Source organism: Balaenoptera borealis (assembly GCF_965194805.1).
Source record: "Balaenoptera borealis genome assembly, chromosome: 2".
Taxonomy (NCBI): Eukaryota; Metazoa; Chordata; class Mammalia; order Artiodactyla; family Balaenopteridae; genus Balaenoptera; species Balaenoptera borealis.
In genome coordinates this window covers 118,207,052-118,234,634 of record NC_138867.1, presented here as the reverse complement: position 1 = coordinate 118,234,634, position 27,583 = coordinate 118,207,052, and the positions used below count along the sequence as shown (strand labels likewise).

The following is a 27,583-nucleotide window of genomic DNA, read 5'->3' as shown; positions in this document are numbered from 1 at the left end:
GTGGGGAGCTCTCTGAGAAACCTGGGAGGTGGAGAGAACTTTTTGTCAGGTCTGCCTTGTTTCACCTGGTTTATTAAGTAGTGACGAGGACTAACCACTCCAATAGAAGGGAGAGAAAAGGAGCTGTAAACAGTGATCACTGTCACCAGTAAAGCAGTTTTAAGTCTGGAGAGTGAGAACATGGGACACACAACGCATTCTGATTAGAAAACTCCGGTGATGAGAGCTGAATAATATAAGGGCAAATGCCCTCTGCCTGCCCAGGTAGACTTGCCTCATTTTGGTCCTAGCTGTGGGAATAGCACTGGGAAGGTTTGGAGCGAGGATAGATCTGTGACTTCGTAAACCCAAATCCACTCCCTTTGCCCCACACAACTATGATTTTTGTGTCCAAGACACAGAATGATGGCGCACAAACACTGTAAAGTTGTTTCAAGAGAATAAGAATGCAGTTATCTTAGTCATCTCTACCATGACACTGGTTTAGAAATGAATCTTTGTTGGGGAGAGTCAATGGAAGAGTCATCTGGGTATGTATGCATGGAGTGCAACAGGCATCTGGTTGATGGCAGTTTAGAGCATAGATTACCCATTCTGAAGGAACCATATGCTATTTTTTTCTGGATTTAGACTCTGCAAGGAGAGAGAACGCTTAGAACAGAAAGTTTCACTCTACTTGTCTCAGTGAAACTATTAGAGTGGCCTGAAGAAACCTACTGGATTCTAAAATCCTCTAGGGCAGAGGATTTTATAACCTGCTCATGTCTGTAGCTCCTATGTGGTACACTGTGCTCAGCACATCAGAGATCATGAAAACTGGATCTTGAGTGCAGGAAATCTAGTCAAAAGGCTGGGCTCTGCCACAGACTTGTAGCTTGATTTTGGCGAAATCATCCCAATCTCTGAGCCTACTTTCTTACTTTTAAAATGAGGTGGGTAGACTACCTGGCCTTCACTATCTTTTTGGGTTCTTATATTTTACAGTTCTATAAACTCTAGATGTAAGAAAAAATAAACACAATCTTTTAAGTAGAGATCGCTCTGGGTGGGAGCCAGAGACAAGTCTTGGGTGACTCTGGGACTTAGATTCTCTGGACTTAGATTTTCCTGCGCGTTCATGTGTATTAATGTGGAAGAATGATCCCGACCTGGCCCTGTCTCTCTCACAGGCTACTTGGTAGGTAAAATGGAATAGTAAATGTGGAGACACTTGGGAAGTAAAAGCACTAGCTGGCAATTGCAGCAGACAACATGGAGTACCACCACCCAGGTTCCACTTCAGGATCAAGACCCTTGATCTTGAATTGCTGGGAGTGTTGGCTGCTGAGGGCTCATAGCTGACTGATGACCAGTTGATGGGGTGGGGAGGTGGAGATGAAGACCTGGACCCCTTGCCTCAATTTCTCCCTCTGCTTAATCCTGCTTCCCTTATTCCTCACAACTGTAGTTCCAGGAACACTCACCAATAAACCTTCAGCATGTAAATCTCAGAGACTCTATTTCTTGGAGTACCCAACCTATGACAGCAAGACCATAGCATTTTAAAAAATAATTCAGATATATTTTATTTAAGCCACAATGCAAAAAGCATATGACTTCCAAGCCAGTTCCAGTACAAAAATCCATCACTGGGACAGAACTCTGCAGGTGACCTAACAATGTCTAGAAGTACTGGATTCTGTTTGAATTGTTATTGTTATTCTGACTGCCATGGGTACTTAGTTCAGATGCTTATCATGCTGAACTAATTAGGTCAAGGACATGGGCTTCGTTCTAGGTAAGTTGACGTCTTCCGTATAAGGCCACAAACTTCCCCCTGACTCTGGACAATGTCCTGCAAATATGAGCTGTTAGTCCTAAGGTATTTATATATGGGAGAGATGGGGTGAACTTGTATTAATATGAGATTGAAAGGCTTTTACCCTGAAACTGACATTGCAATACCACATTAGCCATGTTGATTTTCCTGTTGCCAAATAACTACCCTTTGCGAAGGGGTTGAGGATGAATTCACTTAATGCTGAATTCCGCTCTCTAGCAAATTATATTAGACGGGGTTCTGCTGGAGGATCCTACTACTTATGTAAATACAAGACCCCACCTCTGACAGGAAATCCAAGTATATATAGCCTTTCCCTGCAGCTTCCCTGAGACCATATCTCTTCCTTTATGTCTAGACAACAGGATGGTGGCCATTTAGAAGACGGCTTCCTCCCTATTCTAACACAGGACTAAAGGGCCCCAAAGCAGGAATGGGTGGCAGGGGTGGGGTGGTTGCTGTGTGTTCTTCCCTTGCTTCTCCCCTCATCCTATGGGGGGGCAACCAACAAGCCAGCTCAGAAGCACAGGCCCAGTTGAATAGAGGGATCATTTACTCAGTATCTTTCTTCCAGGGCTGGATGGGGCAGCACCTCAATCATATAGGGCACATGGCAAACCTCAGTATCACCAGCAAAAATTCACTACAGTTCAACAAGTTTTTCTAAAAGTAAGAAGAGAAAACTGATAGAAATTCGAGGCTGGCTCTAGGTAAAATGGTTTAGCAGGTAAAGAGTCACTGCAGGGTCCCCAGCCTAGGTCTAGAACACAGTTTCCCAAAGCCAGGCTAGTACTACTCAATTCTATTTGAACCTGCTGGAAAACATTGTGTGCCTCTGCTCAGCAGTTTCCCCTGGATCTGTGGATGTCCTTTCTTATCTCTTTGAACTTCTTTCTGCACCTACCTTCCTCTCTTTGAGAACTGCCAAGTTCTTGTCCTTTATTTCCTTCCCAGGTGCTCTCACTCTTCCTGCTGATTGCTTTCCCCTGGCACCTCTATCTGGAGACTGTTGAGCCCACAGCTTCCTCTTTTACCAAACACAGAGATTGAATTTGACAGTGGGAATTATTTTTGTTGCGTGGTTGGCATGCTTAAGCAAAAACTGGCATAGAAGTGTTCTAAGTGTTGAGGTTTGGAGTTCTAAGTTAGTCCTGGTGATATAGTCATAGCAAAATTCATCCAGAGGTGTTAATTGAGGTGTAACTGAGCTCTAGGATATACGTGCATGGCAACACCTGAGAAGGTTGCAAGCTAAACCATTGTTTACTGATCGAGGAGTAAATGAGCCATCTAGAAGAGGAGGAAGTGAGGTTTCAGAGGATAATGGGAAAGGTTGTTGAGGTACCAGACATTTTCAAGAGGCCCCAGCTTCCCAAATCTTGTCCAGCATTCTTGAACCTGGACTCTACTCCTAAGTAGCCCCATAATTTGTAGCACCCCTTCTCAATCCAATTCCCCCTAAAATGCTCTAGTACCCCCACTCTCAACCAGATACCTCTCACTTCATGGTACTCTGACATCTTTGAGTACCTCCAGACCTTAGCCCTGTGCCCCTGGACTTTAAGACATATTCCACCTTCCCCTGTCCATCTTCTAGATCAGTCTGTCTAGCCTCCCTAAACCAAATACACTTCCTTCTTATATTCAACCACCTAAAGGATGTCCCTGATCAGACCCCTTGTCTGAAGAGCACAAGTGGCTTCTTCAGGACCCAGCCTTCTGTGAACACACTGATGCTCATATATCCCAGGGCCATGACTGCAGAGAAGGGATGGAACTGCATACCACTGAAGGCATTTACCCTTTCAGTTTGTGTCTAGGGCTGTGCATCTCCCCACTCCAACTACCTAAGTAACTGCTGGTTGATATCATAATTGACATACTGATTTGGTCTTCCTGAGTAAGATCTCAATGAATTCCAGGTAATTTTTTATTTGGGGATGTACATGATCATTTTTCACTTTTGCAGACCTGATTTTTGGCCATCCCAATTCACCTGCAGGGATGAGTCAGTGACACTGGACCTACCCACCTATGAAGAATTGCTTTTATTCTTTGCTAGGCCCCATACAAACCTGGGTGGGGAAAAGCAGGAATATTTCTTCATTTCCTTTTTACTAATCTCCTAGGGCCCGGTCCTTCAGAAAAGAAGGGAATGGGCCAAGGAAACAAATGGGGTGGAGGAGAGGAGAAAAGTCTCGAAGGGGCCCTGGAGTAGGAGGGGATGAATGAAGGATAAGGAACAGCAAAGACAGGGGATCTATATACCAGCTCCAATACCTGCCTTTTTCTTCTTTCTCTACCCCTGACTCCTACCGGTCCCTCTAATGAAGCTATGCCAGAGGAGCCGCCCTCTAACCCCATATATCTCTCACTTTCTTATTTTCTTGGTTCTCCCCAGGGTTAGGTTCGACATCACCAAAACCTGTCCAGGACCGAACATACACTTTGCACAGAACAGGCATCAGCTATATTTAAAAGGACATCCTGAGGATAAAAATAGTCATAATGTCACCCTCTAGCCCATAGTTTGCAAAGCCTTTCCCAGGATAGATCTCATCGCGTCTCTTTGAACGTCCGAAGTGTTAGGCGGGGCCAAAGCCACTATCCCCACTCTACAAATGAGGAAAAGCGCGACCCGCGTGGCCACACTTTCAGGCTGAGAGCCGCTAGCTATAAAGCAGTCAACTGGCAGCAAGGGTCGCGCCCCTTTACACCACTGCATCTGCGACCCCTGGCGCGATCCCTGCCGGGAATTGTAGTCCAATGAACCTCAGCTCCTATGGATTGGACTACAATGACCAGCATGCCCCGCGCTTTTTTGCGCCCCCTTCCCTTTCAGCCTCGGGCGCGGGGGAGGCTCGGCAGACCTGCTGACTGGGAAGCGGTATGGCAGCGACACTGGGCAGCGGGGAGCGCTGGACGGAAGGTATCAGGTCCTGGCCGGAGGGTGGGACAGGGCAGGGTCAGGGAGAAATCAGGAATGGGGCTCCTGACGGCACCTGAAGGGGCTGAGATCCTGGGCCTGAGATGAAGGATGGAGGGCTATGAGAAGATGCTGGGCCTGAGTAGGGTTCCTGGTGAGGAGGGAGACCGCCCAGGGCAGGGGGCCGGGATCCGGAAACCAGGAGCGCTGGCTCAAGCTGAGGACCCGGCCGGGTACCCTGAGTCACCCGTGACGACTTGTTGCCTCCGGCCCCCAGCCCCGCCCCGGCCCGTGCCCCGCCCAGGGCCTGCAGCTGTCAGGCCCGCCTGCGCCGGGGTCAGCGGGGTGACGCGGTTTCCCGCAGCTTGCTTACCCGGTCCTTAACTTCGCCTCCAAACTGGGCTGCCTGACCCTCGGCCTGGGTTTGGTCTTGTCCCTGCAGCCAGCATCAGGACGGATGGGCCAGCTTTTTCCATCCTACAGTCAGGCAAAGAGTACTGAGCCAGTGCCTATTATGTACTCTGCATTATGCTGATCCTGCAGCGGGATTTGACAGACATGGGCCCCGGAGCCCACAGAACTCTAAGTCTACTGAGGGAGTTTGACAGGTAAACAGTCAGTTACAGAACAGGGCCAGAATGTCCTGGGCTACACAGCAAGGTCGTAGGTTTGGGGGGCATGCTGACTAGGCACTCAGTGTGGCCTGGGTGTCAGAGGCCTCATGAAGAAAGTGTTACATATGATGACATGAAGGATGCGTTGGAGTTAGCCAGACCTACTTAGAGAAGAGTTTTGCAGGCAGAGGGAACAGCATGTGCAAAGGCACAGAGAAAAGAGAAAGCATTGATGATCTGAAGGGAGTTTGGTGTAGCTAGAGAATAGACTACAAAGGAGCTTGTGGTGAGATTTGAGGCTGGAGAGACAGGCTGGGCCCATTATAAGAAATTGGGACACCGAGCAGTGGCTAGTCAGTAAGAGATGTTAAGCAGGAGAAAGGGTTTTTTAAAATCTTACCCAGATCCTCCATACAGGACACGAGTACTCTGCCTTCTTTGACTATATTACTATGGCCCTCCTCGTACTCTGTAGGCATTATGATTAAGTAAATCCTCTCCTTTAAACTATATCCTCCTTGTGGTCAGGAGTAGATCTTATGCATACATCTCCCTGATTTATCTAGCCAAATATCTTGTACATATTAGTTTTATAACTGTCAGTTAAAAAATTGAACTCATTTCTACTTTAAATCTTAGTGGTGGGAGGCATTGCGACAAAAAATAATGTGTTATGATCAATTCACTTCTGACCATGGACCACAGAGAAATAGGCTTCCCCTGTGCTGCCCTAAAGCCAAGGTATTGGGCAGATGCCTCTTGAGCCCCTTTACTGGCTCTGAGTGAAGATTATTTGCTGACTGATGACTGTAGGTATGGTGGACATTATTATGCTTCATATTTCTGGCATTAAAAGTTTTTCATGATTGCCTCTGTATTTTCTGTATTGTTTTCTCAAGGAAGATGTTTCTTCAACTTTATATGGGTGTTTAGAACTCAGCATGATGTCAGTAACCTGGGCCTCACACTCATTTGCCTACAGGCAGCCTCCCAGATAGCTAAGGCCAGTAGCAAAGTTGATTTGCAGGTCAGACTGAAGCCTCATGGAGGTGCTGTTGCTTTGCAGCTTACATTGATGCAGTTAGAAGAAACAAATACCCAGAAGACAGACCTCCTGAAAGTCATGACCCCTGTGGTTGCTGTAACTGCAGGAAGGCACAAAAGGAAAAGAAGTCTGAGCATGAGTGGAATCAAACCCGACAGGGTGAGGGGAATGCCACTTATACTGAGGAGCAGCTGCTTGGAGTACAAAGGTGAGCCTGTGGTGGGATTAAATGAGTGATTTTATGTACAGTGCCTGGCACAGATGATGTGTTATGTAAGTATTGACTGCTATTATTATTTTTATTACTGTTATTGAAGCACAATAGCTTCTTGGCCTCAGAGGCAAGGCTAGGTGGAAGTGGAGTGTTAGGGTATAATCTGAAGTCACTGCCCTGCTTCTACTGTAAGAGAGACAGGGGAAACGAGCTTGACATAACAGACACCTGTACAACATTCTACCCAACAACAGCAGAACGCACATTCTTCTCAAGTATACATGGAACATTATCCGGGATAGACCATGTGTTAGGCCATAAAACAAGACTTGATAAATTTAAAAGGATTAAAATCAAACACTGTATGTTCTTTGAAATTGACAACAGAAGAAAATTTGGGTAATTCACAAATATGTGAAAATTAAACAACATATTCCTAAATAACAAATAGGTCACAGAAGAAATCACAAGGAAAATTAGAAAATACTTTGAGATGAATGAAAATGAAAACACTTATAAAGCAACTACACTCCAATAAAAATTAATTTAAAAAATGAAAATACAACATACCAAAACATATAGGATGCAGCTAAGGCAATACTTAGAAGGAAATTCATAGCTATAAATTTTTTTTTTTTTAATCTCAAATCAATAACCTAATCTTCTAAAAAAAGAACAAACTAAATTCAAACAAGCAGAATGAAGGAAATAATATAGAGTGGAATTAAATGAAATAGAGAATAGCAAAACAATAGAGATCTACAAAACCAAAAGTTGGTTTTTTGAAAATATCAACAAAATTGACAAACTTTTAGCTAGACTGACCAAGCAAAAAAAGGGAGAAGACTCAAATAAATAAAATCAGGAGTGAAATAGGGGATATCACTACCAATCTTACAAAATAATGATTATATAAGAGAATACTGTGAACAATTATATCTCAACAAATTAGATAACTTGACTGAAATGGATAAATTCGATTTCCCAAAAGAAAAGCCCAGGCCCAGGTGACTTCATTGGTGAATTCTACCAAATGTCTGAAGACAAATTAACTAATCCTTCATTAACTATTTTAGAAAATACCAAAGAAGGGAATTCTTCCCAAGTCATTCTATGAGACCAGTATTATTACCCTGTAACCAAAAACAGACAAAGTCATCACAAGATGGATACAGATTTCTGCAACATATAAAACATATAAAAAGGATTATATATCTTGACCAAGTGAGATTTATCCTAGGAATGCAAGGTTGTTTAACACATGAAAATCAAATAATGTAATACACCGTATTAATAGAATAAAAGACAAAAGTCACATGATTGTTTCAGTAGGTGTAGAAAAAGCTTTTGACAAAACCCTGCACTCTTTCATGATAACAGTATTCAACACACCAAGAATAGAAGGGAACTTCCTCAACCTGATAAAGGTCATCTTCCAAAAATCCACAGCTGGGACTTCCCTGGTGGTCCAGTGGTTAAGACTCCGCACTCCCAATGCAGGGAGCCAAGTTTGATCCCTGGTCAGGGAACTCGATCCTGCGTGCCGCAACTAAAGATCCCGCATACCACAACGAAGATCCTGCATGCCTCAACTAAGACCTGGCACAGCCAAATAAATAATTATTTTTTAAAAAAACCTCCTTAAATTAAAAAAAAAATCCACAGCTAACATCATACTTAATGGTGAATAATTTGATGCTTTCCAAGATCAAGAACAGGACAGGAACAAGATTCTAGCCATTTCTATTCAACATTGTGCTAGAAGTTCAAGCCAGCGCAGTTAAGCAAGAAAAAGAAGTAGAAGCCATTCAAATTGGAAAGAAGAAGTAAAAGTATATTCACAAATTATATGATCTAGTATAGAACATTTTAAGGAATACCCCCCCACACACAAACTATTAGAACTAATAAATTACTTCGGCAAAGTTCAGTATAAGATCAATATACAAAAATTATTATTTTTCTATATGCTAACAATGAACAATCTGAAAATGAAAACAATTTCATTTATAACAGCATCAAAAAGAATAAAATGCTTAGGAATAAATTTAATGAGAGAAATGTAAGGTTTTACATTGTAAACTACAAACTTCATTAAAGGAAATTAAAGAAGACCTAAATAAATGGGAAGACTGCCTGTATTCATGAATTGGAAGGCTTAATATTGGTAATATGGTAATAGTCCTCACATTGATCCACAGATTTAACACAATCCCTATCAAATTCCCTGCTACCTTTTTTGCAGAAATTGACAACCTGATCCTAAAATTCATATGAAAATGCAAAGGACCCAGAGTAGCCAAAACAGTCTTGAAAAAGAAGTACAAAGTTGGAAGACTCACACTTCCCAATTTCAAAACCTACTACAAAACTTCAGTAATGAAGACAGTGTGCACCAGCATAGAATAAGCATGTAGATCAATGGAATAGAATTGAGACTCCAGAGATAAACCCTTATATTTATGGTTAATTGGTTTTTGACAAGAGTGCCAAGACAATTTAATGGGGGAAAGACTAGTCTTCAACAAATGTTGTTGGGACAACTGGATATCCACATGCAAAAAAATGAACTTGGACCCCTTCCTCACACAAATACAAAAATTAATTCGAAGACCTAAATGTAAGAGCTAAAACCATAAAACTCTTAGAAGAAAACAAATGTAAAGCTTTGTGATGTATGGATTAGGCAATGATTTCTTGTTGACACCCAAAGCCCAAGGGATAAAAGAAAAAGTAGGCAAATTGGACTTCATCAAAATTAAAAACTTTTGTACTTCAAAAGATACCATCAAGAAGGTGAAAAATCAACCCACAAAACAGGAAAAAATATTTTCAGATTATATATCTGATAAGGGAGAGAGGGAAAGAGAAAGGCAGGGGAGAATCTGCCATGGAAGGAGGGATCAGAAACTAGGGTGGGGAATCCATAGGATCCTCATGGGCAGCTCTTGGGGAAGGGCCCTGACCGACATTCCAGACCCTGCATTATAGTCCCAACTGTGTTACTGACTTACTATGAACTCTTCAACAAGCCTCTGGGTCTCTGCCTGCCTAACTGAATAGTGTGGTAGCAAAAAAATGGAGATACTTTAAATGCCCATCAGTAGGGAATGTACATACATCCATAAAATGCAAGAATATGCAGCTTTTTAAAAGAATGTGGTAGGTTTTTATTTTAAAGTATATAGTTGATTTACAATGTTGTGTTAGTTTCTGGTGTGCAGCAGTGTTGTGTTATATGTAACTGAATATATATATATTCTTTTCCAGATTCTTTTCCATTATAGGTTATTACAAGATATTAGTATAGTTCCCTGTGCTATACAGTAGGACCTTGTTGTTTATCTATTTTATATAAAGTAGTGTGTGTCTGTTAATTATAAACTCCTGATTTAATTTATCCCCCTCCTCTCCACCCCCATCCCTGCTTTCCCCTTTGGTAACCATAAATTTGTTCTCTATGTCTGTGAGTCTGTATCTGTTTGGTAAATAAGTTCATCTGTGTTATTTTTTTAGATTCCACATATAAGTGATATCATATCATATTTGTCTTTATCTGACTTCACTTAGTATGATAATCTGTGTGACCATCCATGTTGCTGCAAATGGCATTTTATTCCTTTTTAATGGCTGAGTAATATTCCATTGTATATATATATACTACATCTTCTCTATCCATTCATCTGTCGATGAACACTTAGGTTGCTTCCATGTCTTGGCTATTGTAAATAGTGCTGCTATGAACATTGGGGTGCATGTGTCTTTTCAAATTAGAGTTTTCATCTTTTCCAGATGTATGCCCAGGAGTGGGATTGCAGGATCATATGGTAGTTCTATTTTTAGTTTTTTAAGGAACCTCCATACTGTTCTCCATAGTGGCTGCACCAATTTACATTCCCACCAAAAGTGTAGGAGGGTTTCTTTTCTCCGCGCCCTCGCCAGCATTTACTATTTGTAGACTTTTTGATCATGGCCATTCTGACCAGTGTGAGGTGATACCTAATTGTAGTTTTGATTTGCATTTCTCTAATAATTAGCAATGTTGAGCATCTTTTCATATGCCTGTTGACCATCTGTAGAATGTGGTAGATTTGTAATAATAGCCAATATTTACGTCATGTCAGATGCTATCAAGCATTTTAATGAATACTTCATTTAATTATAACAGCTGTGAAATATAGGTATAATTATCAGCCCGTTTCAGAAGATAACAAAGGCACAGAGTTAAGTCCACAGCAAGATCAGATGCCAACCAAGGCATTTTGACTCCAGAGTTCATGCTGTAGTCCACCTGCTCTCAAGGTGTGGTTTGGGAACCCCAAGACCCTTTTGGGGAGGGGTCTGCAAGTTTAAAACTATCTTCATGATAATGCAAACGTATTATTTGCCTTTTTCACTCTCATTCCTTCATAATTATACAGTGGAATTTTTGAGAGGCTATATAACATGCCATTATATCATTTTATAAGAGTATAAAAGACTTCTTAGATCAAAAAGTTCAGAACTGACACTCTGGTGGTCTAAACTGTTATCCCTGTACTTTTTATCTCTATAAGTTATGGATCAATTCCCAAGATAAATTGTTAGTTTAAAAAAAAAAATGAGATACAGAAGGGTGATTATAATATGCTTCCATTTATGTAAAAAAAAAATGGGGAAGTCTCTATACATGTACTCTCTCTGTACATAGGAATCAGAGAAAACTTTTTTTTTTTTTTCCCGTGCCACACAGCTTGTAGGATCTCAGTTCCCTGACCAGTGATTGAACCTGGGCCATGGCAGTGAAAGCCCAGAACCCTAACCATTAGGCCACCAGGGAACTCCCCACAGAAAACTTCTAACTGTGGTTATTCTTAGGGTAGGAGATTGGAGGACAGGGAATGGGGAAGCAGGAAGATTTTTCACTGTATATAGTTTAGTACTATTGGATATTTTTCTTCTACTATGTGAATATGTTAACTTTTTAAAACAAAGTTTAAACAGATAGCCATAAGGGGAACAAAAGGTAGATTTAAAAAAAAAAAAAAAAAAAAAGGATGGTTGGGGTATTTCTTCTGACTTTGCTGTCCAATGGTTCAACTCTGAGGACCTTAGCTTGGGTCTTAATATTATAAGGGTTAGTATACTTGTTCTATCCACTTGCAGGGATATAGAAAGAAAAAAATATTAGATGTAAAAGTACTTTGAAAGGAATTAAGCTCTCACTGGGAGGAGGACATTGTTAGTGAATTGTATGTTTCATTAACATGTTCACTAGTTTTCTTTTAGGTTTGTTTTGGGGCTCACAGATTGGAGAGAGGATTGATTTACTATTTTGCAGTTAATTATACAAAAGGGGCCTTTGTAGACATACCAAAAAATATTTCTGATTTGTGTTTTTAGGATCAAGAAATGCAAAAATTACTATGAAATTCTGGGGGTTTCACGAAATGCCAGTGATGAAGAGCTTAAGAAAGCTTACCGAAAACTCGCCCTGAAATTTCATCCTGACAAGAACTGTGCTCCTGGAGCAACAGATGCTTTCAAAGGTCTGATCCTAAACTAATGCTTAATTCTGCCCTTCTATGTCGTTTGGTCACAGCAAGTTGTTTTCAGCCTCCCTTGTAATTGTTTTATAAGGCCACAAGCAGGGTTTTGTTTTTTCCTGCCACACCTCTTAGATAGTGATTATTAGCATAGCTCTCTCCTGTCCTCATTCACTTACCTTAATTTCTTTTGGAAAAAATATTTGGTTTCTCTGTGACACCTTTTGGAACCTTTCATTCCTTGATTCAGCAAATCTTTATTGAAGATCTATGTGCCAGGTGCCATGGTGAGGAAAACAGATATGATTCCTCTTGTGGAACTTATAGGTCGGTGGCCACTTGCAAGTAGGGCCTAGACAGCATTTCCAAACTTCTTTGACCATGAAAATCTTTGTTCATGAAACCTCTGTTATTAACATGTATGAAAAAGCTTTATACAGCTTTGTAAAGAGCAAAAACATGGTTATAGATCGAATCTTTTTTCCATTGATTTCCATGATACTTTCAGTGATATATTCTTAAAAAATATTTTGGATCCAACACATAAATAAAAATCTTACTTAAGAGCTTCACCCTCAGGAATGTCATTGATTAAGGCAAGGATTATCAATGGATGCCAAAACCATTGGGTGATAGGTTGTTGTTGCATACGATATTCACATAATGTCAAATTATCACCCACAGAATACTTATTGATTACACAGGGGAAATTTTCCTTTATAACCGAGATAGCTAGCTGTCACCACTTTAACCAAGTGATCCAACTTATCATCACCAATACTAGAACAACCTAACATTACATGTTGTAATACCATGTGGTATTCTTGCCAAAATGTTTGACCTGAATCTAATAAAGAAACAATCAAAATATGGGACATTCTACAAAGAACACTGAACTACTCTTCAAAAAATTCAATATAATGAAAAACAAAAAAGGTGGGGAGACTGTTCTGGATTAAAAGTAACTAAAGAGATGTGAAACCAAATGTAATTCATGAACCTTGCATGGATTCACTGGGTGATAATGAATTGATGTTAATTTTCTTAGCTATGATATGATGTTGTGATCATGTAGGAGAATATCTTTCTTCTCCGGAGACATAGCTAAAATATTTAGGGGTGAAGTGTCATAATATCTGCGGCCTACTTTCAAATGGTTCAGCAAAAAAATGAATACATATTATATGTGTATGTGTAGAGAGTTGAGGAAAGCAATGTGGTAAAATGCTAATAATTGATGAATAAATGTAAAGGTTTTTATTGTACTATTTTTTCATCTTTTCTGGAGATTTGAAATTTTTCAAAAGAAAAAGTAAAAAATGATAGATCTGAGACATTTTTTAAAGTCAGCATTTACCTCAGAGGGCAAGCTACCCTTGCTGATGTGCCATTGTGAATCTAGTTCTCCCCACAGTTTCTACAAGGAAACAGATAACCCACAATTTCCTCACACCTTCATGTAAGGTACCTCACAGACTAATGCCATTTCTCTGAGAAATCTGCCAGATTTCAAGGGATGTGAATGTTTAAGCAACTCTGTTTAGGTTTTTCTGTTTGTTTTTTCTGCTTAGCAGTTTTATTGCTATAAATATTTAATACAATTCCCTAGCTAGAAGAATCATAAGGAAATGCTCTTTCTGACTATGTTTCTGATAGTGTTGACTGAATTAAAGGTAGGCGGGTAGGAATGTCTTAAAAGATTTTTTTTCAAGATTTCTTTGATTGTTGGCACTGATTGTATTTTTAAATGAAATTGGACAAAGTTTGCACATTTGTGCATAGGGAGAAGTGATGGTATGCATATGTAATCTATTCAGTCTTTGGTCCCTCTTTAAGACATTGGAGATACTTTTTTTCTTTTTTTGGCCGCACTGCTCGGCTTGTGGGATCTTAGTTCCCTAACCAGGGATTGAACCCAGGCCCTTGACAGTGAAAGCACAGAGTCCTAACCACTGGACCACCAGGGAATTCCCTGGAGATACATTTGTTAATTTCTAAAGACCATTTTTAAAAGTAGGCTGAGGGATTTCCCTGGAGGCACAGTGGTTAAGAATCCGCCTGCCAATGCAGGGGACAGGGGTTCCATCCCTGGTCCGGGAAGACCCCACATGCTGCGGAGCAAGTAAGCCCGTGTGCCACAACTACTGAGCCCGTGTGCCACAACTACTGAAGCCCACGTGCCTAGAACCTGTGCTCCACAACAAGAGAAGCCACTGCAATGAGAAGCCCGCACACCCCAACGAAGAATAGCCCCCGCTCGCAGCAACGAAGACCCAACACAGCCAAAAAAAAAAAAAGTAAGCTGAAATAAGACTGATGAGTGAGGACTTTGCTTTTAGCCAAGCAGGAGGATTTTTACTGATTATTTTATTCAGGAGATTGTATGTGACTTCATGTTAGAATACCACTACTTATGTAGGAACTGTTTCCAACCATAAACTACTGCTCTCAAGGAAATAACACATTTTTGATGACGGAGAACAGTACTTCTTAGTTCATCTTGAGTCCAGTGTTGTTTCAGGCTTATCAGACTAGATCATGGAAGATTTCAAGGGCAAACACTTTGGTGAACTTTCTAGGCCCAAGCACCTCTCCTTGGGTCACTGTGAAGTTGTCCAGCACCAATCAACGCTGGGCTCTTCATTGCTACTACTATAATCACCCTCAGCTACAGCAAAGACTATGTACTCAGGTGCTTTTTGTTTTTGTTGCAGCAATAGGAAATGCCTTTGCAGTCCTGAGCAATCCTGAGAAGAGACTCCGCTATGATGAATATGGAGATGAACAGGTGACTTTCACTACCCCTCGAGCCAGACCTTATAATTATTACAGGGACTTTGAAGCCGACATCACTCCAGAAGAGCTGTTCAACGTCTTCTTTGGAGGACATTTTCCTACAGGTTAGTATCCCAAAATTATCGTTTAAGAAGTCATAGGGACTTCCCTGGCGGTCCAGTGGTTAAGACTCCACGCTTCCACTGCAGGGGGTGCAGGTTCGATCCCTGGCTGGGGAACTAAGATCCCACATGCCGCTCGGCGCGGCCAAAAAAAAAAAAAAATTCATATATATTTTGAGGATCTGTTTGAGGATCTGAATAGAGGGACCATGGTATGGTGGCAACAGCAAACTTTGGAATCAGATAATCTGGGGTTGAAGGCATGTCTCCACCCTCCAACTATGCATGATTTTGACTTAGTCCGTCTGATCTTGTTTCCTTACCTAAAAATGGGGTTGATAATACCAACCTCACAAGGCTGCTCTGAGGATTGGATATTTTTTTAAGTGTTTTATAAATTAGAAGCAAAATGCCTGTATTATCATTATTGCAAAATAGCATTTATATAAAGGTAAAGGTTAGAAAAGTACCCCCAGAGAGTTGGAAGTTGGGTTAATTAAATGCCTGGGAAGTAAATTGAATTTTGTTAGGTGCTATTAAAGATACTAGTGACATAATCTGATATTGGGCAAGGAGGCAGACATGAGCATGTCAGACAGGATTCATGGCCCAAGTGCTTTCTTTCTTAGCCTCTTGGGGTTCTCTCACTCACTAGTTACAAAGGATTATTTAAATAAGGGCGAGAGAGCTAAGCATGTCCCATTTCCAGCTGGTTCACTTGACATACCTACTGTTGTATTTTTCTACTGAGTAAAACGGGACAATACTCTACCCTCAGAGAACCTAGTTGGAAGCAAGGACCTTGGAAAAGGCAAGGAAAGGGTGTTTGCCATATTGCATGCTAAGTATTTTTCTTTCTTTTCCAGGAAACATTCATATGTTTTCAAACGTGACAGATGACCCCCACTATTACCGCCGGCGGCACCGACATGAGAGGATGCAGACACGGAAGGAAGAGGAAGAAGATAAGCCTCAGGTACCTGGGGAGGACAGGACAACAGCTGCCCATAAACACTTGTACTGAGCTGACCTTTATGTAGTATGATCAGGTTTTCGAAGTTCAACTTGAGATATGTTGCTAAAATGTGCTTTAGGAAAGCAGAAGCCTGGCAAGAGGAGCTGGATAATTGGCCCAAATAAGCCAGAATGGTACCCCCTCCCCCATCCATTCTTTGGTGACTGTCCTGGGAAATCTGTTCACCTATGGGGCTGTCTTGAAAAACGTTTTCTTGACTGCAGAGAATAGGAACCCCCTTCAAAATATTCAATACTAAAGGGGGTTTAAGGTAAGGGATCAAGGGAGTCTCATGAAGCTTAAGGGCAGGAAGCTTGCTGGGCCTTATGTCAGACGGGAACCAGGAACTGGGGTGCTGTCAGGCCCCCATGCAGCTGTGCTCTCCATGACTCTTGGGGCCAGACTGTCTCCAGTTTTCCTAACTCCCTGCATCTGTTTTGTTCTCTCTAAGCAGCCTGGCTTTTCTACTTCCCCTTGCAAATGTCCAGTCTACAGTGCCTCAGAGTATGTGTCCTTTCTTCAAGTGACTGCCTAGCAGTGAATGATGATGGATCTCAATCCCAGATGCTTAGGAGGGAGAATGTGATCATCCCTGCTACGGTTTGATGTCCCCCAGATGTCCCACAGTCCATTCAGCTGAGGCCAAGGCAACAAAGTTGCATAATAACATGACCTCATGAGAGTCACAGTCTGGGCAAGCTCCCGCACAGGTGTCTGCTTCATTGGTCTTAGAAAAGGGGGCTGCAGAAGGATTACTGAGTGTCAATCCAGACGGTAGGTGGGACTCGTTCAGCCTTTTCAGCAGACAGAATGGGGCTGTTTGGTACTTCTCAGCAGAAAGTACAACCTTCCCAGAAAAGCCTTGGGCTATGTGCAGTACATCAGTAATTCATATTTTCTTTGGGAAAACTGTTCTCTTTTCAATAAGCTTTATATTGATGAAGAGCACTTACACCAAATGCTTTTTCTTTTTCAGACTACATATTCTGCATTTATTCAGTTACTTCCAGTTCTGGTGATTGTGATTATATCTGTGATTACTCAGCTGCTAGCTGCTAATCCCCCATATAGTCTATTATATAAATCGTAAGTCAAATATTTATAAATATTTCTTAACAAGCTGGTACATTACTAACATTCCATTTCACCTTTTGTTGTAGAAAACACTGATTTTGTGTTTAAAGGAACAGCTGGATAGTAATAATACAGAGACTCAAAAATATTGTTCTTTAGGCAGTTTCCCAGGCACTCAGGACCTGGATTGTTTTGTTCTACAGCGACATCATCTGGTCAGCTGCAGAATAGCAATGGCTGGTTTCTGAAGGATTAATAGACGAACTCCAGGTTCAGATTAAATCTTTAACATTCCACTTTAGAGTTAAAAAGGACCTTACTGAGCTTGTGATAGTATCGCTGGACCCCTGTGAGTCTGAGAACATAGTAACTAAGGTCTAGTGATTATTTCCAATTTAAGAAATTGGAAGAATAGTACATTTATTCATAAGGCTATACAGTCAAACCTTAGTATCTCATTTCTTTGCTTTTGCTGAAAATATAGAAATCATTATAAAGTTTGTATTGCATGGAAAATTTGAGCTCTGATAGGAATTTTTAAATTTCTTCAATTAATTATTTTAGTTAAATCAGTTCTCAATTTGATCCCTAGACCAGCATCATCTAACTGCCAGCATGTTAGAAATGCAGACTCTTAGGCCTTACTCCATATCTACTGACTCAGAAACTCTAGGGGTGAGAACCAGCAATATGAGTTTTAACAAGCCCTCCAGATAATTCTGGTCATACTAAAGTCTGAGAATCACTGGATTATTTTTTTTAATCAATAATGGGAAATGAGTCATTACTATTATAGTTTAGCAGACAAAAACCTTTCAAAATGTGGACTCCATGGAACCATACCTAACAGGAAGAGCTCTTGTTGGTGATCACTATAGACTAAAGACTATCATTCTAGATCAATATCTTCATTTTACAGAGAGGAAAGCTGAGACTCAGAGGTTATTGCTGTCGGGACACAATGGCCTGATTCCCTCTTATTTCCTGACTTCCATATTTCTCCATATGCTACTGCTACCTCCTTTCTTGTCAGGCCAGTGGGGCAGACAGGAACCTGCCCTGATAACAGCTTCCCAGAGGGAGGCAAGAGCAGTCATGGCTCTTAGACATCCAGCAAGATCCATAAGTTGAGAGATCAAAGGAAAAGGCTAGGAAAAGGTCAAATATAACTCCTTTAAGATGGACTTTGTCCAGTTTGAACAAAATCAGCTTGGGTTTTGCACATTGCCATCACATTGTTTTAACTTGAATTTGAACTCCCTTCTGTACTTTCTTATGGTTAGACTTCAGTTAACCCAGACCTGTTAAAGTTTCTGAGCACCAGACACCTTTGGATATCTTAGACCCACTGAGAGTTAGCCTGTAGGTATCACTGAAATCTTTTGTCTTAGTTTTTTGCAGTTCTCACCTAATGGCTATGTGTAAAGTACTTTTTATCATGTCCTAAAAATTAGAACTAAGTTGGTATAAGCTGTCTGGTTATTTTTAAATAGTTTATAGTAACAATCATTTCATTCAGCCAACATTTACCAATAGCCGCTCTGCGCCAGGTGCCATGCTAGGTCCTATACAATATAGAAATTGTTTTTTAAGCATTCAGCATTCTACTTTTAACATAGAAAGCAGTCTAAGAGAGGTCAATCCAGATAGCTGCACCCCCATATTCACAGCAGCATTATTTACAGTAGCCAAGACATGGAAACAACCTGTACACACACATACACACACACACACACACACACACACACACACACACACACTATGGAATATTATTCAGCCATAAAAAATGAAGAAATCCTACCATTTGTGACAATATTGAGGGACCTTGAAGGCATTATGCTAAGCGAAATAAGTCAGAGAAAGACAAATACTGTATGATCTCACTTATATGTGGAATCTAAAAAAAAAAAAAAAAAAACCAAACTCAGAAAAAGAGATCAGACTTCTGGTTACCGAAGGTGGAGGAGAGAGGGAAGGGGAATTGAAGGAAGATGGTCAAAGGTACAAACTAACAGTTATAAGTTAAATAAGTACGAGGTATGTCACATACAACACAGTGTTACAGTAGTAGCACTGCTGTATGATAGGAAAGTTAAGAAAGTAAATCCTGAGAGTTCTCATCACAAGGAGAAAGTTATTTTTGCCTTTATTCTTGTCTTCTTTCTTTTCTTTTTATTGTATCTATATGAGAAGATGGATGTTAGCTGAACCTATTGTGGTAATCATTTCATAATTATGTAAGACAAACCTTCATGATGTATGTTTTAAATTTAAAAAGAGAGAGAGAGAGAAGAGAGGGAGGTGAATCCTTTAAGGAAATAAATATGTTGAGACTGAATCCATTTGAACATGCTCACATAATAGCAACAATGATGACATTACACTTACTGCTTTGCTTGGGAAATAATAAATGTTAGATGTATTAGAAAATGATATCTGCATCTGCCCTCTGAAGAGGTGATTGTGTGAATGATCTCTGTGAGGCCAGTGCTAAAAGTGATATTGCCAAGTATGACAGGCATACCTGAGCCTCTCTCTCCTTGTTTCAGGACCTTGGGCTACACCATTTCTAGAGAAACCCAGAACCTACAGGTGCCTTACTTTGTGGATAAAAACTTTGACAAGGCCTACAGAGGAGCATCTCTGCGTGACCTGGAGAAGACGATAGAAAAGGATTACATTGATTACATCCAGACAGGTTGTTGGAAGGAGAAACAACAAAGTAAGATGCTCTAAAAGGGGCTTTAGCTGGTGCCATGCTTCCAACCTGAGGCATCCACAGCTTCCTGATCCTTTCTCTCTCCTTGTTTGAGCTACTGATGTTTACGTGAACAGGCATAGGACAGAGGCCCATTCAGGATATTACAAAAAAAGGGAAGTTTATTGACAGGATACATGTGGCCAGGACTGGGAAATCTTAGGAACTTGGGCAGTACTAGTTGCCTATCTGTCTGTCTGTCTCTGAGTCTCTACATCTCTCTGCCTATCTGCCCTCTCTCCTCTCTCTACCAACTTCTTTTCTTTGCTTTTTCAAGCTCTCCTCCTTCACAGCCTTAATTTGCCATGGTTTATTTTGGTTGCTACCCTCCTATTCACTCTCCCAACTTCCCCAACCCCACAAGTCATTGGCCCCTTTCTACATCACAAGCTTCCTGTTTAAGTAGCTCGCTGGTTTGGTCCATGGTTTCCTGATTTCACATTTCCCAGAGGGAAATCTGATTGATCCAACCTAACCAAAGTTTTATAGGTTGTTGTTATTGAGTTCGGTGCCCCTTCTCTTCCCCTCCAATCAGCTGTGGCCACACAGAACAAAAGCGACTCTCCCAGGAGCAGGCCTTCCACACTGTTTCCCTGGAGACAATGGGGGTGACAGTGTTGGCTTCCAACCCCAGTGAGTGTTCATGGGGAGTGTGCACACACACACACACACACACACACATATATCCATTAGTAATTGTATCTTATAAAACTTGGCTTTGGTTAATTTTTAAAAAGCAAACTAACTCATTTTTTAAAACCTTGTCTGTCACTGGGTATTGTTATACATCTAACAGTGTCTGATAAATTTAGATCCTCAGTCACAGTGCTGCTAAGCCCTCGCTGACCCGTCATGCATCCCAACCCCACCCCAAGTTAGTCTCTCCTTCCTCTGTGTTTTTAAAGCACTTTGCTCATCCTGCTAAGACAGTGCCACCCTCGCCATGTTAACGTGTTCTGTAGGTACATGACAGTCTCCCTGCTGGACTCTGGGCTCTCTGAGGGCAAAATCATGTCTTACTAATTTTGTGTCCCAGGCCCTTGGCACAGTCTTTGCTTCAGAGCAGATGCTCCACAAATGTCTTTTGAAGAGAGGGTTCTCAGGACTGGAAAACAGTGAAACTGCTGAGGACTAGGAATCACTGAGCAGGGCTAGTGTCCTAACCCTGCCCCTGAGGGACCTTGTCTCTGCTGTCTACTCCTGTAGGGCAGAGCCCACCTGACCTCTCAGGTGCATTAGGAGCTTGGTGGGCAATGACTTGGATGTAAGGGGGAATTCAGCAGGAGGAGGAAGTTGCTTTTTTATTGAAAAAACTGAGGGGTCAGGAAGTACCCCTACCCCACTGTTAAACTAGGTTTTGCAAGTTTCAAAAATCAGGAAAGAATTTTGGAGCAAGATAGAGGCCTTAGACTTAAAGGCATTATAAACATGGGTCCAAATCAGGTGAAGGCCACAGCGTATGTCCTAAGAGTCTCCATTATTTTAGACTCTGAGAGGGTTTTGAAATTATGCAGAGAGCTCATGGTAAGGATTACACCTAAGGTGGCTTCTAGGCTTTTGTCCCCATCCTCATGAGGCCTACTTTCAGGGCTTTGGCACTCTCCAGGTATAAACAGATCCAGTGGGTGAGCATGATGCGTGTACCCACAAGTTCCAAACCGGGGGTTATCAGCACACACCCCTTAAAAATCTATTTCTGGCATTTAAGGATGGTGGCTGTCCGGAGCCTCCACACAGCCCAAGTGCCATTTGAGAACAAGCAGCATCTGCCCTCCGGATCCAGCAGCAAGTGCAGCCAGCATGGTTAAATTTAGCACATGGAGGTTGTAAAAATAAACCCGCTTGAGAACAAAGTTCACTCTTGGCAAAATACCGAATGGAAACTGTTTTTAGCAAAGTTAGCCATTGTCTTTTAAAATCTTTTGTTAATTTCTTTTCTCTGCTTTCTTCCTCCCAAGGAGGTTGTATGGATTATAGAAGATGGTATGAGTATAACGCTTAGCATGGTGTCTGGCATATAGTAAGTGTTTGGATCCTGACTGAATCCAGACCTTGCTTGGCCTTGCTCGACTGGATGCAGCACTGTCTTATGAGGCTGGATCATGATGGTCGTTGGGATCTGTCGGGGTCTTCCAGCTGTCAGGACTCTGATCTGGGCTGTCATGCAGAGTGTTTTTGAGAGAGGCTTTGGGACTTGCCTCTCTTGGCAATTTGCTTGAGTCAGCTTACCCTGAAGGTGCAATGCTCTGTCCATCTATTACACTGGCATTCAGGGCAGGGGAAACATTTTGCAGAGAAGAAAAGATGTTCTCTTGATCCTGCCCCTGCCAAAGATTTTGTTTTTTCTTAGAAGTTATTGAATATTAACAGAACTTGTGAAAAGTAACATATTCATTGAGTTGACCTTTTGTTCATTGAAGTGCAAAAGTATTCACTGGCAGTTTGGAGAGAAGTTTCTCCAAGCATGGTCATGGGGGTGTGGGACATAGTTCCTTGAAACACTGCCCTTGTGCAAGGTCATTGCTCTAGAGCAAGGTCATTGCTCTCAATCTCTGGAGCATTGAAAACTGGTTTCAATGAACTTTAAAAAAGCAACGTCATGTTTTGAGAAAAGCATTCATATATGTGCAGTTCTCTTTCATCAGCTCATTACAGTGGTTGTCAGTGTATAAAATAGTAAGAATCACTAGCCCTTAATGTTCTGGAATGAGATTTCAGGCAATGAGACATTTGGATAAGGTCAGTAACAAAAAACCTAAGGAAATCGTTTCCAGGAAAAGCAAAGCCACAGGATCTGCTCTATATACTGGTATAACTGTGACTCAGAGGACCAAAGGCACAGCCTGATTTCACAGAGCCCTCTTGAACAGGTTTCCCACATGCCAAAGAAGCCAGACAGATGGAGTCAGTGCCTAGCTCTGGGCGGAACGAAGGAGCAGAGGGCTTTCATTTGGGTGCGGCGCATGATCCGCCCTGAAGCCGCATCACTTGCGAGGATGCCTATGCGGGGGGCAAGCTCTGGCTGGCACGCGCTGCAGGCCCCACGCCACGGGGTGAGAGCACATTGTTCTAGAGCCTAGGAGACCCCCTGTTTGCCAAGCAACTGCTGGGCCAGGGCCCAGCCTCTGAACCCACATCGCAGAGGGTGGGTTTTCATGCATACCCACCCCTCACCCTGGAGTCCTGCACTTAATCTGCACTTTGGGCCTTACTTGGTGTAAACGGAACCATTGTGAGCAGAAATGCCTGTATTTTGTGTTGATACAGACTTATTCAGAAACCACTGCGCATTGTTCCCTCTGGCTAGGTATTAAGTCCTGTTTCCAGGCAGTTTGCTGATTAATCAGACAGGTGCCTCTCGTTCCACCAAGAAAAACAAAATCTGTCAGCAAGATGACTAAGAATGGATAGACATATTTCAGAATGATTAAAATAGCATTTTCACAAGTGTGGTCTTTTAAACATTGAGTAGCTGCCTGCTATCTGAGGCTTTCAGAAGCCACGCAGCCCCTCGAAGCATGCCATCCTGTTAATACACAACACGTCTCTGGAGGTGCTTTTCAGGCATTCCTTCCTACGAATGTCTCTGAAACTATACAAAAGAATAAAAAAGAGAGGCAGCCAAACCACTGTTGAGTCCGGGAGGACAGCAGAGATTATATTCTGGTTAAAAATAGAATGACTTTCTCCACCATGAAGAGAAAATGAAATACATTTCGTCAAGGAGACAGAGGTCACCGGATCCAGATGATTTCACTTTTAAAAGAGCCCAGCTGCCTTTGGCCTTTGAGTTAGGGGCCCCACATGTGGTGAGGGAATGAGGAACGCCGCCGGCAACCTGCCCTTCTATAGAAGGCATGCCTGCCGGTGGAGGGCTCTGTGTCAGTCCGCATGTATGAGTTATGATCCGGCAACGCAGAGGGAAGGATGAAGCAGCTGTCTTTGTTTCAGATGACAGGAACAGGCGATTGGACTCCATTCTCTCCCAACTGCCATCTGAATACCATTCGTAGGAAAGCCCTGAAACAGGGTCTCCTTTTACTGCACGCGTGCAGGTTTCCTAAGTCTGGTGCCAAATGTTCTATTGATAAGAACTAAGTCCAGTGCTTTTGTAATAGAGCACAGATACTGTTGGACTCCAGGATCACAGGTGTCCCTTAATCCTCAGCACCTGGTGTAGCGTAGCTGCCTGATACATGTTTCTTGAGTAAATGAGTGTTTCTTAAGTTTAATTGAAAGAAAAAGCATTAAAGTAAAAGGAGCTTTGCTTCCAGAAGTATTGAAGTGAAACAGAGGAGCTCAACTTTCTTGATGAATTGTTACCTCTTTTATCTTTCAGAGTCAGAGTTGACCAATTTGGCAGGATTATACAGAGATGAACGATTGAAACAGAAGGCAGAGTCGCTGAAACTTGAAAACTGTGAAAAACTTTCCAAACTGATTGGCCTACGCAGAGGTGGCTGAGAGGATGGTAGTCCTATGCAGGCTCGGGGTTTTGCTACGTGTTACTGTTTATGTTCCTAATTCCATTGTATAATACAAAATTAGGAAATGATGAACATTTTACAATTTGCTAACTTTGTTTGGTGGGCAGAGTTGGAGGTGCTTCAGCACGGAGCCAGACTTGTCATCACAGAATCCTTCCTGGGGATTGGCTCCGGGGGCCAGGAGCAGGTCATCTAAATTGAATTAATGGCAAAGCATTAGAGTCAGCCCCGTGCTCTGCGCCTACCCTGCCTCTAGAAATGTAGTTCAGGGCACCCCAGAGCAGATTCATATTTTCTTCCTTCTTCCCTTCAGTGAAGTCTCAATAGCCAGTCATTCCTAGGCTTAGCCAAAGCAGCTTAATATTGGTTGTTTACAATGTGCACTGAGAATTATACCTCTCCCTTCATTAGAGTCATCGTCTCCCCACCAGATTCAGCTGTTGGAACAACTCAACTTTCCATTTTCTAAGGGAAATGTGGAGAAATGTAAACTGTTGTAGTCCACAGTTTTCTAGTTGTCTAATCTCTGTTCAGAGTCACTAGCATTAGCAAACTGCCTAATTTGGGTTTCTTTTACTTCCTTAACCCTCTCTCTTGTAGAGAGCCCAGAAATTAAGTTATTGAGTGAAACAGTTCAATGGACACATGGAAGCAGGGGCCAGGGGTGAAGGTAAAATGCAAGACTAAGTCTCAGCTGCTCAGTGCAGTTTCCCTAGTCCATCACAGAACCCAGAGAATGTTCTTGTTGGCATTTCCCCTTGCAGCATCACACTTAAGCTGAGTCCCTACACCCCACAGAGGTACAGTGGTCATACCTAAGAGGAGGCACTGCCAGCCAGCTGGGCTGTTTGCTCAAGCCTAGAGATAGAGAGGAAAGACCCTCAGTCTGTGGCTATGGGGGTATGGCGTTGGCCCCAGCAGTCATTGTTTAACCCAGTGCCCTGTAGTTTGTGATAGGAGATACTTTTTCATGTAGTCAACATTTGTTGAGTGCCTGGTGTGGAATGAGAACATTGGCTCAGAGAGGATGCATGGTTGAACTGGGTCACACAACTTGTTGTGACAGAGCTAGATGGTAGGCCGACTATCAGGTAGGAAGTGTGTGATCATCCCCATTGCTCAGGTAATTCTAGCCATATTGGTTAAAGCAGAATCTTTCCCAAGGATGCTCCTCCCCCCACCCTGGGATCCTGTATCCTTTCTATGGCAGTCCTACATCCACTTAGGACACCTCTCTACACCACTTCTGTATACAAAACAAAAGCAGGCAGCTCTTCCCACTGGTGACAAGGAGGAGGGAAGTTGTTGCCTGGACTGTGTGGTTCTGGGCCTTCCCGTGGAGGTGAGCTACCAGGACCAAGCTGCCCAGATTATATCATGAATCTGAACCTGGAAGGATCAGTAGGTAAATGTAGTCTACACTCCATGTTTTCTTCAGAATGGAAGAAAAGTTCCTGTTGGAAGGAGAGTCTACATTAAAACTTGTTTCCAAAGTAGAGTTTTCTCCTTTCAGATGCATAGCCATGATTTAGGCAGATGTATCTAGTATTGTCCCACGTGTGGGCATCCCACAGGGTCAGGAGATGTGTCCAGAGGTAAAGAGTGGGGCTTTGGTGGCTGGTAGGGGCACCTGCTCAGCTGTAGGGAGGGAGAGCAGCTCCAGAGATAGTCAGATTTTGTCACCCAACGAAGTCTATCCTCCTGGGTTTTGGGAGGCTTCCTTGATCCCCTCTGAGTGACTGAAGGGATTTACATGATAAAATGTGCCTGTGAGCCAAATGAGCTATAGAAAGTTGTTTTCCTGTACACACAAAAATCAAAGCTCCCCTGTCCCCAGCCCCAATCTCTGCTAGAAAATGGGCCATAATTAAACTGACTTGACAAGGTAAAAGACTCTGCTCTAGATGCCCATGAATAGTGTAGTCACACCTGGATTTCATGGCAGAGATGAGTTATCTGTGATGATACTAAATAGAGGCAATACTAACTCACTTCATTAAATGTCAGGTCTGTTGTCTGTTTTTATAGCACTGATGGTACTGTTTTATTTATTACCTAATAGACTGCAACACTCACATCTGGTTTTCCTCAAGGGAATGGTATTTGCTTTGGATTGAAGGATAGTTTAATCTATTTGGTACTGTCCAGAATATTGTTAAACTATAATTTCCTGGGTTGCATTTTAGATGGGTTGTCTGCATGGTGGTAAAATAAGCGTTTTCCTCTTGCCTACATCATTTGGAAAGTTTTTATCATATATAAACTCTCTAGGCATGGCGTATTCTTGCTCTCAGAACTTGGCATGCAACTCTAGACTATTTCTGTGAGCACAAATGCAGACTGGAGACGCGTGATGGGAATGGGGCTAAGAAATAGGGCTTGAGGCTCGAGCAGAAAGCGAAGCTCTTGTAAGAATGGAAGTGCCCTCTACACTGCATGATCAGCAGTGAGGAAGGTGGGATGAAAACCCTTCTCATCACAAGGGGCACTGCAGCTTAAAGGAATCTGTGTCCCCAGATTAGCAACCCTGGGGTTCATCTGCTCAAACTAGAGGACTTCTGAACTTCCTTCATCAGCTCCAGGCCTCACAGCTTGGGAGAAGTGACCAGCAAGAAAATGCCATTGCTGTTCTTTCTGTTGGAAACTATTAGAAATTACGCCGAACTCCAAACCCCACTGGAATGTGGAATCCAGCAGCCTAGTCAAGCTATGTGTTACTCTCATTTACATCCTCACACTCAGGACTGGCTTTGTGAGGAGGCACTGTTGGGATTCCAGAACTTTCTGTTACGAATAGCCACACGCGTGAGTTCATCGTCTGCATGCACTGTTCCTCACAGGAGCTAGCGTTTAATTAGTATTTATTTTGGATTCATTTAAGGTATAGGCTTAGTGTCCTAATATATTTATTTTTGGAAAGGACCATCTTATTATACATCTTATTTTTTGAGCCTGCATTGTTGATAACCTCGTGCAGTGACCACCAAGTAACTATATACCTGTATGTTAGATAGTGATTACATCTTTTGCATCACATTCAGTATTTGGAATTAAAGATGTGAATGTTCTGTGACCAGAGCCAGGTTTGACACGGACGGCATCAGCTCCTGGTGGAGTAAGAATCCTGAAAAATCTGGTCACCTGATCCATTGCATCTGGATTGAGTGTATTTTAACAGAAAGAAATTAAATGATTTTATATAAAAAGAA

The 27,583-nt window shown here is 42.0% G+C and overlaps 1 protein-coding gene across 1 annotated transcript; it reads left to right on the top strand.

Annotated features, from left to right (window-relative positions):
* The first annotated feature begins 15 nt into the window (after nucleotides 1-15).
* On the top strand, nucleotides 16-27,583 carry DNAJC18 (DnaJ heat shock protein family (Hsp40) member C18). Its single transcript, XM_082382085.1, has 8 exons — nucleotides 16-4,748; nucleotides 6,426-6,612; nucleotides 12,001-12,146; nucleotides 14,858-15,043; nucleotides 15,907-16,016; nucleotides 17,032-17,141; nucleotides 19,679-19,851; nucleotides 24,227-27,583. Exons 1-8 carry the CDS (start codon nucleotides 4,709-4,711, stop codon nucleotides 24,349-24,351), a joined length of 1,077 nt encoding a protein of 358 aa, XP_082238211.1. The 5' UTR covers nucleotides 16-4,708; the 3' UTR covers nucleotides 24,352-27,583.